A 13,834-nucleotide genomic window follows, 5' to 3' on the forward strand; every position below is an offset into this window, starting at 1 on the left:
GGCAGCAGGGCAGCAGGGCAGCAGGGCAGCAAGGCAGCAGGGCAGCAGGACAGCAAGGCAGCAGGGCAGCAGGGCAGCAAGGCAGCTCCAGCCTCCAGTGTTGCTCTAAGGCTGTTTATGAGTGTTTAGATCCAGCATCTCTGACCAGCTGATCCACCTCAGCATCTCAACATGAGTGGTTTTAAGCCAAACGCTTCAATGAATGATACGGAACGCACGAGGAGGTGGCTCCTTCAGGCCTCCGAGCTACTGCAGCAGGGAAAAGCCATTAATATTTTGGGAAAACAAGATGGTAAGACAGCAAACAGAAGTCTCAGAATAGCACAGCACCAAAATCACTGGGCCTGCTTAAAAAGCTGCTGTATTAACATAATTAACAAGCCCCACTTCTGCCACATCCCTAAGCTCATCTGCTTTGAGGTTTCCTTGGTGTCTAACGAGACTCGGCTCCCCCTGCGCTCTCCCGCTCAGTGGGACCCTTAATTGGGTCTCTCCGCTAATGAGGAGAGATGGCCAGGTGGATGTGGAGGAAGCGCCTATCTCCGTGACCTCCACCTCCTGCCAATGTCAGCCCCACTCAGCTGTGGGGCACAGCAGCATTCCCCCCACGGCACACACAGCACGCTGCTGGCACGGCCCTTCCCCAGGCTGTTATCACGTGGAGCAAAAAGGAGCTGGGGGAGAGGAAGAAATCACTCTTTGCAAAGCCTTCTCGCAGCGCTAACAGCCCAGAACAAGCTTGTCAACACATCAGTGCTTATGGGAGAAAATGAAGAAGGGGGAAAATATAAAGCTGGAAAATACAGCTGCCAGGGCAAGGATTTGTCCCATCCAGGCAGCTCTGAGCTGGTGCAGAGGGGAGGAATCCCAGAAAGCAGCGGGCAGGAAAGGCTGACATCATGGCACCGAGCGCACTGCTCCACTCTGCTCCGAAAAAAGGATGGGCACGTGTTCCTGTGAGCACACAGCACATGTCAGGGGAACAAACCCCAGCGACTGCTTCCATCGCCCTGACAGCAAATTAAACCCATGGCAAAAATCAGTAACTTAGAGCAGGGCGAGAGCAGCCTGGCAGGAGAGGCCCAGCATGCATGAATCACACCAGAGGAAACGTTGTACAATCCGGGCTACCCTGCTTTAAAACTACGAGACCTCCTGAGAACTGGCACTGATTTCACCCCGGTATTTGGGTGATGTGGGATAAAGCAACCCCCCACCTGCAGGCAGGGCCAGGTGCTGCTACCAACCCCGCAGGAGCTGTGGGACAGGGGCACGGGCAGCGGGAGGCGGCTGGATTGCATTGCCATCTGGTGGAGCAGGGGAAAAGGGGATGGAGGGAGCTGTACTTTGTATGTGGTTGGACAGACACGGGTAGGGCCGAGGCACCGTGCTGCAGGTGGGAGCCCAGCCGGGCCAAGGGACGCTCAGCACCGCAGGGGACGCAGCCCGGGGCTGGGAGCACTGACAGCAGCGGTCGGGTCGGGACGGTCCTTTTCCTCTCCACACATTTTTTCCTCCTAGGAACAGGAATGGATGAGATCACAGCTGGGCCACCTCTACCCAGGAAAAACAAAAACACGGAGGGATTCGAGGGCATGGCACCGCGAAGGGACAGCTCTGCCATGAACAAAGCTGCCACGCCGTCAGGTTTGTTCAGCTCAGGATTTGTTTGGGGCACGTTTGTTTTCCTCCCAGCACCTCAACTTGAATCACACCCCCAGTTGTTTGTTCTTATGCTTCCATTTGTTTATTTTTAAATGCAGTTCTTAAGAGGACATCCCGAGGGTGGAAGCTTCTAATAAAAACGTTACTGAGAAATGATTAACGAGCACTGTTCTGCACAAAAAACCCCAAAGGTACACGAACTGGGAGAACATGGGGACAGGCAGACAAACCCAAAGCAGCCGCGGGTAAAGCGGCCGTGCCCGGATCGCACGGCCAGGCCTGGAGCAGGCAGCGTCTGGCAGACGACTTGTGTGCTCCATCCGGTGAAAGCTGCAGACGAGTTTCAGAAATGTCAGCAATATGCACGCCCTAAGATCCCTTCTCAAGGCCCGGCAGATGCTGAAAGGAAATAAAACAATGCCGAGCAGCGTGCAAGCATTTGCCTGCAGATGACGGATGATTTTCAGCAATAATTTCATAAATGCGGCACATAAACCATCCTGTGGCCGTTCTTGCGCTGCAACCAATGGGAATTCCACTGCCACCAGCGTGGGGCCGCCCGGGGCCGCCAAGGGAGATGTGCCCACGCTGGGCAGCCTCCAGGGACAGCGTCTTGGGGTGAGACTGTCAACAGCTCGCAGAGAAACGTCACTGCAAACAAGCTGCAAATGCAGCAAGGCATCCGACACAACCTGGAGGCTCTGGCTCAGAGCACGGGGCCGGGCTGCAGCTCCAGGTCGGTGCTCCCTGCTCTGCTCCTCCCGCAGCGGTGCGGGGCTGGAGGATGTCACACCCACCCCTGAATCTGCCCCAAGGCCTCAAGTGGTGCTTGCATGAGAGCGAGACATTGAAATATTGATGGGAATGGGATTTCATCTGCAATACTTGGATTTTATTATTATACTGGCTGCTAACAAAGAACGCCCATTAATGTGTTACATTCCTGCTCATAAAAGGGTGATTATTCCACTGCTCATGCCAGAGTGCTAGAGTGCTCTGCTTGGATCCACAGCCCATTGCTCCAATACATCCACCCATCAGGAAAATAAGACATGAAGATTTCAAGTGAGGAAACACAGAGACAGGCACTGGAGCAGCACAGATCTGGGGCCGGGCAGACGTGGGGAGAGGGACCGAGCATGTTATCGCTGTGCAGTGCAGAAACCAGAAGTTACTGATGATTTCAGCAACTTGAACAGTGTCAGTGGAGAAAAGCACTCTGAGAAGTCACCTGGCAGATGCCCGTCTCACTGCTGCTTGGCTTTGTTCAAGAAATAACCTTACGTATGTGCAGGGTTTTTCTGGACTTCATGTGCCTAGCTCTGAAAATTGCTGGTGTAAGGGCGGAAAAGGGATGGGAAGAATGCCACCAAAGCCTCCATCTTCCAGCATTATTGTTCTGAAACTCATGATTAGGCAGGGTAAAACAGCTATCCGAGGCGATATAGTGTTATCCAAATTGTTATGCAAACACAGGAAGACCTATTGGAGCAGACAGAACAGGCACGAAGAGGCATCACTTCTCACCACCCTTTAAAGAAAAATGTTTTTCAATGCAGAAAGGGTGAGAGAGGTCACCCCCAAGGCATCCAGCCTGGGATCCTCCCAGCCTTCTCCTCTCCCATCCTCCTCCTCCTCTTGAATTCCCCAGCGCAGCCAGCACGGCCTTTAGAGTTAAAGAGACAGGCTCATTATCTAGCAGCATTGTTGGGCTCCGCATTTGCATTAAGAGCCCAGAAAGGGGGAGAAATACCCAACACACAGGAGCCGTTCCCTGCAGACAGCCTCTTGTCTCAGCGCTGCCCGGGGTGGGCGCTTCACTCTGCGCACCCCCGAGCTTGTGCAGAAATGGAGGGGCTGCACAGGGCACCTGACATCATCCGAGTGCAATTATTTTTAAATCAAATCGATCTTGAGTCAGCGTTAGAGATCTAAAATAAATGATCAGCCGTGAGCTGTGCAGTCACATCTTGAGCTCTGCCTGCAGTTGGAATATGAGAAATCGGTGGTAAGTGCTTCTGATGAGTTCGTTACAACCTCCAGAAGAGACCACAGGTTTCGACTGGCACCAGCCAAGCTTACAAAAAGCCAGACGTGATGGAGAAGCAAATCGATCCCTCAAAGACACCCTCAGTGCCTGAGGGACACCTCCCTGCTGCAGAGCTGGGCCCTCACTGCTGCCCCTGCATTGTCACAGCACAGAACAGAAGCCCCCCCCCCCAAGCCAGACAGCTCCACTTCACCCAGCTCATGGCCAAGCCAGTGTGTTTTCTGCCATCACCCCTGGCACGCTCCCCAAGGCAAAACCCCACGCTGCAACCTGAACTCAGAACCTGTGCTCTCTGATGGGAGAGGCACAGCCTTGCTTTGGCTACAGAGCAGGCGGCGTGGCTGAGCTCTGCTCGCCTGCATGCAACTTGAAGTGTCAGCAGCGAGGATTTCACATCTGGCAGCTCTGAGTGCCACTGGGCTGGGACACATTCCTGCAGGACACCACCAGGATCGCCCTGCGGCACCGCTCCCCGCTGCGACCATTTCTTCTTTCTGGTAGCTAGCAAGTTTTTAAACCTAATTAACACGGACCACACTAATTTCACACAGCCCTACCATTTCCCATCAGAACGTTGTGCAATACCAGAGTGAAATGGCTCAGGGAAGCTAACACTATCAACACACAGCGAGCCTGCAGCCTCGGCTGAAGGCACACGGAGGTTGGAGAGATGGCTTCTTCCTTCCATAGGAAGTCTTCCTTGGGGGAAGCACGGCGCACACAGCCTCGGGGCATGACTAGTGCCACTGCCATTTAGTAACAGCATGGGATTTGTGCTCATTTCCTACCGCAGGACGCTGACTTTTTGTCCACCATCTTCACGTGCCGCGTCTGAGTGCGAAGCTTGCCGTCCGTGTTCTCCACCAGGTTCGTGAGGTCGTCAATGATCTCTGTGGAAAGAGAAACACAGCATTAACCCGAGCCCCTCGGGCCAGAGGCTCCAGCAGGGAAAGCAGCTGCACCCCTCGGCTTCCCAGTGTGACAGAGCAGCGCTGAGAACAGCACTGCAAGGTGTGAGGGGTGGGCAACGCCAGCCAAGAGACTGGAGCTGCAGATTCAGCTGGAAGGGACAAAGCTACAGCCTGCAAGAGCAGGACCAGCCATCCAGCGTGGGAGGATGGGAAATCTGAACTCAGTCCCTGGAAGACAGCGTCTCAGCACTCAGAGTTCACTTGGCTGCTATGCAGTCATTACAACCAGAATCGCTGTCTTCCCCAATGCTTTTGGGAGCACTCGGTGCAATCCCAATCAAGCGATAGGGGAGGATGCTGTGCGAGCCTCACACTGTTCCACTGATTAGATGTAGGAATGGCAGCGCTGCCTGCAGCCCAGAGAGTCCTGAGGGGAAAGGAAAGCGAGCAAAATTTCCCCTACATCCATTTTTAAGAGAGGGGAAAGGACATTTCAAGGCAGCTCACCCTCAGCCTCACACACCTAACAGCTTCATTCTGTCACAGAAACAGAACCAGATAAAGGCTCAGACCAAGAGCGGTTGCTGGGCCGATTGATTGGGGTTTTTTGAACTTGTAAAATGAAAAGCCACACTGGGGCACCAAATTTCCTTCTTGCCAACTGCAATGCTTAAATCAAGTTGCAATATGCAGACGGTGCTTGTTCCTGGGAGCACAAACCCACAGCGCTTGGGTGGTTTTCCATCTGCAGGTAGGAATGGTTTTGTGCGCATGAGAAATCGAGAGGACAGCAGCCAAAAACTGCATGCTATTGCAACACGCCTTCCTCTGGTTACACTCCTGGCACTTTCCCTGCTATTGATCGCTGCCTTAGTAAGTCTCGTCTGTCCTTTTGGAGCAGGTTATTCAGTGCTCCTGCAAACCTGACCTTGCAGACCTCTGCCAGGAGCAAGGCGATGGCACTGACAGGACCCCCCTCGTGCTTCCAAACCCTGCCGGCAGCTCCGGGTGGGGACCTCATGTCTGCAAGGGACACAGCCACGACGCAGTGCTGACTTTGTGGCATCAGCTCCTGCTCCAACAGCAGCACGCCGTGCTGAAGCCACAGGAAATGTCAAGGATGTTTCACTCTCCTGGAGAGTTGAGAGAATTCAGCATCGTCCTCCTAAGAACGCTCCTCCAGCCCGCCCCACAGCGCTGCAGCATCTCCTGAGCCCAGTTCCGAGTTCAGGTGATCATCCCACCCAACTTTCCCAAGTCCCACATCCGCAGGGCAACAACATTTTGAGGAAACTTTATCAGTGATTCAGCACGCAGGAAAGCCAGCTCGGCGCTGCCTGCGAGGGCGGGCTCCCATGGCTGCCTCCAAGTGAAAAGAAGTGCCGAAAGTTCCCATCGCCGTCAAGGACAGCGCGATAAGCACGCCTGGGAAATGAGAGCCTTCCCCTTGCCAGTGCCTCCTTGGAAAACATCCTGGTGCACACGTTGTGGTTAAATGAGCACAGATGCACTCGGGAACACTTGGTGTCATTTCCGAGCCCGAGGGCTCGCAGCAGGGATCGTGCCTGGAGCAGACCCACCTGCACGCTGCTCCTGCCCCAGCCGCCAGCGGGAGCCGGCCCCAGGTACAGGGCCCAGCAGCACAGCACCACGGCCAGCCCTGCCCCACCACGCTCCACCCACGTGGAGATGAAAGGGCTCTTCCCTGCTACAAAGCGAAGGGAAGGCAATGGGAATACAGGCTGTGCAGAACCAGTGATGGATTCTCAGGCAGGCAGAGCTGCTGCCAGAGCAAACCCCCAGCTAGGAAAGTCATCAGAGCCGAAGACCTTTGGCAGCTCTGAGCAGAGCTCCTTGGCACGACCCACAGCCCTTCTGCAGGCAATCACCTTTGGGATGGAAATTCTATTAGCTCCCATTCACCTGACCACGCAACAGATTAAAAATAAGCAGAAAAGTGGGGAAAGCAAAGGAGAGAGGCTTCCCCTCTGCAAGGGAGCAGGGAAGCAGGCTGAGGGCTGAAAGGCTGCCAATGACCATACAGAGGACATTTCTGTCACACTGCGCTCCAAACCACATTGAAACCACTGGCACAGGCGTAGGCACGATCCTGCAGGGATCCCGAGGCAGGAGGAAAAACCTCTGGCACGAGCCCGGCATTGCAGCAGGGAGCAGCGGGCAGTCCCTTGGCTGCTGCAGATGTGGCACCTGTGCTCGTGCTCAAGTGGCCATGAATGATTAAGGCCACAGCAACGGGGATGGAGCCCCTGGAGGGCACAATTGCTTCCGAAGTCCATTGAGCATCGCTCAGCAAAGTAACGGTGCTCCCAGGGCCAGGATGCTGAATCCACCAACAGGACAAAGCCACAGCTGCCTGCCCTTCATGGCCAGGAGCTGCAGCCCCATGTAGGGCATCTGCAGGCAAAGGAAACAGCAAAGCAAGCAGTGATAAGACAGAGTAGGTTGCTATATTTTGAAACATTTGACTTTTGGAGGCATATATTCTGAAATATTTGACTTTTTGGGGGGGCTATGTTCTAAGCCAGGAGCAGCAGAACGCTGCAGGCAGCTCCCTGCCCTGCACAGGAGGAATGCCTCCTCCCATAGGGAGAACCAGGCTCCCATCTGTTCTGCCCTCACATGTGGCTTTACACGGACATTCTGTTTTACCTACAAGATGTAAAAAGCCTCATTTGGTTTTGGGAAGCCCTCCTTTGGGTTACGCTCGCTGTCTGTGTTGTAGGGAACCCAAAAGCTGGGCACCAAAGGAGCACAGAGGGAAACACATCTGGCCTGGGGTCTGTGCTCTGCGGAGCAGCGTGGATGGCCAAACACCTCCTTCCCTGAGCTTTCTTTTGGTGGGTTTACATTTACAGACTGTTCGATAGCATTTATCAGTGAGTAACACATCTCCACGGTATATCCCGCTGTGAGTGATGGAAGACTGCAGTCAGCCTCAAGAAAAACACAGAGCCGAAGCCATAACATTTTACGCTGTGCAAAAAAAAAAATCCACTCTACAATAAAGCTGGAATTCAGCGCAGCAGCCAAGCAGCCCTCCTCCCTCCGTCAGGTCTCAGTGCTTCAGAAGAGGTAAATACCAAAGAAATGAATCATATATCGAACGCCAACCTCTGTATGTCCAAACCCCGTAATTACATGGTAATAGGAAAGCAAGCATTGTTCAAGATGCCAGCGCTATGAAGTGAAGATTGCAACTAATGCACGCACATCAGAAACCCGAAGAACCTTCGTGCCATGTGCCAGCTGCACCGTCAAGGCAGACTGAAAGGGGAGAAACGGTGACAACCACGGCACCAAGAATGGGAATTTCTCTGCACCCCGGTGGACAGCACCTGGTTTTTGAGGTCTGCTATGCGTGCGGCCATGGGCAGATCTCTGCTCAGCTCCAGGAACCCCAAATCCCTGCGCTCACACCGAGCCCTGCCCTGCACTGCTCCAGGGCACTGCTGCTCCCCATGGAGCCTGCTTCCAGGCCGAGCCCAGGGCTCCTTCCCCACTTTTCCCAGCTCAATTAATGGCATTTCATCTGTGCCTTGGCAGAACTTCGCAAAACGCTTCTCTAAGAGGAGCGAACCGATGTGCTCCTCTTTACATTCCAGCTCTCTGCAGCTCCGCTGATTTCCAGCAGTTTGATGGTGTCTGGGGCCTGCCAGGCTCCAAAGGGACCCTCATCCCAGGAGGGATGGATTTGTAATGAGCCAAGGGGAAGAGGGGAAGAGAGGAGGAAGAAAGGGGGAAGAGAGGGGGAAGAGAAGGGGAAGGGAAGGGGAATGGAAGGGTAAAGCTGTCTCTGTGTCCAGCTCTGACACCGCCAGGCCAAGCGCAGCACCTCATCCTCTCGGAGGCAGCTGGCGGTCTGGAATCGCACCCCGGTGAGCAGGAGCGGTTCCAGGCCATCAGCTGCAGAAGAGCTCACCGGGTTTTTCACAAAGAGCAGCACAGAAAACAAACAGCAGCACTGATTCCAGCAAACAGTTATTAGTGAGAGTTATTTTAAAAGCACACACTGAGAAGTTTTCCCTTTTTCCAGCTGCTTATTTTGTTCTATTAGAACAAAACCCATGGACATTAATTTTAGTTGTACTTAATTGAATAATTTCTCTGGGGAATAGTTCGGGGCGAGTTTGCGAGCAGCCCCTTTCCAAGAGCCATTACTAATTGGCATATACCACCGTGTCAGTGTGCCAACCAAAACAGCGCGCTTTAATGTTATTGGAACCGCTCTCAGCCCAGATGTGTTGAGAACTCGCAGTGATTCAAGGCAGGCAGTAACTCCGTGGATGTGATAGAGCACTTGCAGCATCCTCTGCCAGTTATCTGGAAGGAGATAAGTCTCCTTCGGTGAAAGCATCTCCATGCAAAGCCAGGTCATCCGTTGCTCCCCTTCGTTCCTAGCAAGTTGTATAACCTCAAGTTGCACCAGGGGAGGTTCAGGTTGGATATTAGCAATAATTTCTTCTCCGAAAGTGGTGATGCATTGGCACAGGCTGCCCAGGGAGGTGGGGGAATCACCATCCCTGGGGGTGTTCAAGAAACAGGCACTCCCTGTTTCCTTAAGCCTCCACTTTATCAAGCTGCACAAGTGCACAGTTTATCAAACCAAAGAGATTACTAATGCTTACTGTGCTTCTTTTGCAGCTCTTTGCAGAGCTTGCTGTCTGCCCATCCCAAGGCACTGCCATTTCCCCAGGCACTGAGGGACGTGGTCAGTGGGCAGTACTGGTGGTAGGTGGGCAGTTGGACTGGATGATCTTAGAGGTCTTTTCCAACCTTACTGACTCTGTGATTCTCTAAGATACCGTTCCCATCCCTCACCATGCTCACAGCTGACTGGCACGGTCACCCAGTTCCCAGTGCAGCGCTGGCTGAACGCTGCCACCCGTCCCAGCACCAAGCCCGCAGCACGCACTGCCCCACGGGCCTTGCCATCAGCCTCTGGTTTATTTTCACTCCAATCTGGAATCTGAGCACCCCGGCTACATGGAGGTGAAGATGTACAGGCCGTGCTCTCAAAGCATCCGGCAAAATCCTCGAGTTGGGAGTTACAGGGACAGTGCCACGGAGCTGCTTTTCGACAGACTTAGCTGTGAGCAGAAAGTGGGACTGCTCGGGGACAAAACCGCAGCCATAAATCGGGCATCGCTAGGAAAGCGCGGAGCACGACAGCACTGGAAGCCGCTCACATCCACACAGCAACAGGCTGCCAGGCAAAACACACCTCCTGTCACGGCAGGTTTGTTTTGTGCAAGCCTGCGGCACGCACTGAAAGGACAGAAGCTGATTCCAGCTCTGCTTTTGTTTATTTTTGCCCTGACCCAAAACCCAAGCACAATTCTTAAAATGCTGCATTCAGGATTTCTGCATGACAGCCACCCTCTGCTGCCTGGAGGTAGCCCTGCTATTTGCCAGGCCTGTACATCACTGCAGCCCTCCTCCATGGATCTCAGTGGCTTTAATTACCGATACACCTCCGCTCCCATAACGGCACCAGGGCACTTCCCCAGCTCCCTCACACTCTGGTTACGCTCTGTGCAGCTGTTGTCACATTGCCATCACTTCACAATTAATAGTACTACTCCTCCCAGGTGGCTGCCCCATCGGAGCAATGGGGCAACAGCAGGACCCCCACACGGGCCAGCCCATGCAGAAAGATTGCCTCGGCACTGGGGAGTCCCAAATTTCCTAGAGAAGCTCATTTCTCACAACCTGCCTACAGGACAGCCCCGGCTCTAACGTGGCTTAGAGCAGCGATTATAAATGGCCGGTGCCAGAGTCCCCAGGGGAAGAGCAGGGAACTGCTGGGCCCCGCTCTGATGGGAGCCATTCCCAGGGACGCAGTGTCCAGCAGGATGCAGGCAGCCAGCCCTGCCCAAATTCGAGGAGACTCTGTCCAAAGCGCGAGGCCGAGCCATTCCCCAAGTGTTAATTCCAGCATTACTCCCAACCTGACGCATTTTTCAAGGCTTAAAAGTTAGTGAAACACTTCTCAGCTGCCACGGTACCTACACTGAGTGTTCTTTAACAACTGGATGGGAAGTGCTCTGCATTTTGAAGCAGATTAAGGGAGACTGGAAAAAATGACCAGTGGTGTACTAGAGCAAAAACCCATTGCATGGAATGCAACTTGAGGAGCAAAAAGGGAATACTGCCCAACGAGCTGATGTGATGCTGACTGCAGGGATGGGGTTAAGCAGCACACCTTCCTTCCCTTCCAATTCCATTCACTTTCTGAGCACAGGGCAGCAAACTCACGGCACCCAGCGTGAAGGACACGGACGCATCGGAGCTCGTGCCCGGCCACTCGCCCTCACCCCCAGAGGAAGGAAGGCTCTGTTTGCTTCTCTACACTAAAATATGCTACAAAAGATAAAAAACAAAACTGCCGTTGTAGCAGCCATTTGCGCTGGGTCCAAGCCAACCGAGCATCGCAGCATCCAGCACAAGAGCTTCATGCTGCGGCCAGCTGCATGGCATTATCCTCTCGGATCACTAACAAGGAGGAAAGACACTTCAGAATCGGTCTATCAATCACGGGAGGAACCAGCAAACTTGCAAGTGCTTCATGGCCACAGTATTGGAAGCAGCTGATGGAGCTCAGGTCAGCCCAGGCACCTGGGACTCATCTCCTGCTGCCACACTTCATCGGGATCCTCGGGAATCAGCGCTGAGTGCAGTCAATCAGCAGCTAACGGCGTGCTCGGAGCGGGTACCGGGAGCCAGCTGAGCTGCATCCCACCCTGCCCCTCCTCACCTGAGGCAGGCCCATGAGAACAAAAATGTTTCCAGAATTGACAGCTCAAGAACCCCCAGCCTGCGCTCATGGAAAAAGTTCTGCTTGCTCCGAGAAGTGCTTAAAACAACAAGGAGGGGGGAAGAACGGCTTCCACAGATAAGCTGAGCTCACGGCGCTGAGTCCCGGGCAGCCCCAGCTCACGCTTTGCTTCCTTCCCCCTTCCTCCCAGCCATGGCCGGGCCAACTTTCCCCATCCCTCCCGCGGATTCCCGCAGATGTGGCTGAGCCGCGTGTTTGGCGCGGCCGCGTGCCCGCGGGTTTGTGCCGAGCCAGGGGAGGCCGGTGTGCAGAGGAGCCCTCACCCAGCCGCTCCTCCACGGCCTTCTCCTTCCCCCGGCTCATCCGTGACACGGACCGGCAGTGATTAATGGGCACAAGCTGCACGAAGCAGAGGGCTCGGTGCCACTCCGCAGCGTGCCTGGAGGACACTTCACAACACCGTGGCTAAACGCTGCTTTCACCTCCACGCACGGCTTCGGAATTCCTGCGTGACCAACTCCAGCGCAGGAAGAAAACCTTAAGCCTCCACTTTATCAAGCTGCACAAGTGCACAGTTTATCAAACCGAAGAGATTACTAATGCTTACTGTGCTTCTTTTGCAACTGTTTGCAGAGCTTGCTGTCTGCCCGTTCCAAGCACGTGGCTGCGGGCCGGCACGCTGCAACCCTGCAGCTGAGTGCACACTGCCTCTTCTCATAGAACTGCTTCATTTCCAAAAACAGGGGGAGAAGGTGAACGGAGGGCAGGAAAATAACTCTGTGCGTGTGTTCTTCAACTCGTTATTTCTAACAGCTTAATTCCCATCTCACTTCATTTCACTTTTCACACCAGGAAAGGTGTGAAAGACCAGGAATAACCGGAAGGAGTTTTTGCCATTTGTTAACGCCATTCCTCGGCACGCTTGTGCCCAGCAGCTGCCCCGTGGCACGGCACAGAGGCAGTGCTCTCCCTGACAAGGACAAATACCTGCAGAGCACGGACGTGCCTCCGCTGCTTCAAAGCAGGGGCCTCCTCAACCTGCTCAGAGGGGAATGCCGCCGGGTTATCCGTCTCCCAGTTAAAACCAACACGCTGTTTCACTTTGCAGCCCCAGTTTGAATAAATCACAACGCCGAGCCCTGCTCCCTGCTTCATTATACTCCTTCTGCAGCCAAGCAAGCCCTGCCCTGTAGGATCTGCCCTTTCTGACTCGGGAGGCGAGGAGCTCTGCTGTAGGACATCTGGTAGTAGGGGCTCCTAAGGTCTGATCTTTCCATATGGGCTGGGAGAAAGTGATAGATGTTTTCATCTTTTCTTTAAAAGGACAATGAACGCTTGCTGGATCATTTCCAACCCAAATAATTCTGAAACCCAAAAGGATATTAATTGATAGATGCATTGTACAAATCTTCCTGAGCACAAAGGATCGGATTCAATGGCCTGGCTGAGGCCATTGTGCCTCTCTCTAAAAAAAAAAATGTTTTGCACACTATTATACCCTTTCCCAATTCATTCATGCTTTAGAGATTCCCTATACCCTGCGCTGTGGATGCTGATGAACAGCCGCTGCAGTCGCCTTGCACCACCTGGACCTTCCTGCGCACAGGGGAACCCTGGGAACAAGGATAAGCCCATCTGCAGGTCCCCTCTGAAGATTGTGCAGGGGACAGTTTGTCAAATCAGAAAGAAAGAGGCAGCACAATCAGCATCTTCATCAAATAACACGGGAAATCGGGATTCGGTTCCAAGCCAGCCCTCACCATTCTCCACCCATCACTGCAAAGCTGCATTCACTGTTTGAGCAGAAACAACACCACAACCATTCCTTTCCGGCACTATTTCTGCAAAGATTTGATTATATGATACTTTTACCGAGTTTATGAAGCATTTGCAATGCGCAGAAGCAGGTGCACCAAACACTGAAATGCTGCCTGCACCCTGGCCAAAGATGACACGCTTTCAAGTCCCCAGATTTTGAAGCTGAGCCTTGCTGCTAGCAGCACTATTTTAAGACTTCAGATGTGAGGCTCCGGGCCTCAATCTTAAATTATTTTTTCAAACCCTCTTAAAACACATTTAATCCTTTGTTTTCTTTCTGAGGAGAAAGGTTTCACATCTGGACTGTCAACCTGCATTCCAAAGCATTAGCTTGGCGAATTAAAGCGGCCGAGCTGTAAATCTCCAAGAAGAGGACTTGTCAGGGCAACAGCAACTCAGCATTAACCCCGAGCCCAGTTCAGCAGGAAAGCAAACAAAAAAAGCCCAAACAATGCTGAGAGTCCCAAGACAACTTGGGAAACGAATCCCACCGCCCAGCAGAGCCAGGTGCCCTTGCCCAGCTCTTCCTATGAAGCACAAGAGCCCTCCGAGAACTACCTCCAGTTCTACGGGCAGACTGTGCAGGTGGTTGAC

The 13,834-nt window shown here is 53.5% G+C and overlaps 1 protein-coding gene across 2 annotated transcripts in view; it reads right to left on the reverse strand.

Annotated features, from left to right (window-relative positions):
• STX8 (syntaxin 8) overlaps positions 1 to 13,834 on the reverse strand; it is a 77,641-nt gene that overhangs the window by 22,422 nt on the left and 41,385 nt on the right. For both annotated transcript variants that reach the window (XM_021414427.1, XM_021414428.1), the window contains one exon: positions 4,504 to 4,605. In XM_021414427.1, coding sequence (XP_021270102.1) covers positions 4,504 to 4,605 — 102 coding nt within the window. The remainder of the gene's footprint in view (positions 1 to 4,503; positions 4,606 to 13,834) is intronic.

This window comes from Numida meleagris, chromosome 17, assembly GCF_002078875.1.
Source record: "Numida meleagris isolate 19003 breed g44 Domestic line chromosome 17, NumMel1.0, whole genome shotgun sequence".
NCBI lineage: Eukaryota > Metazoa > Chordata > Aves > Galliformes > Numididae > Numida > Numida meleagris.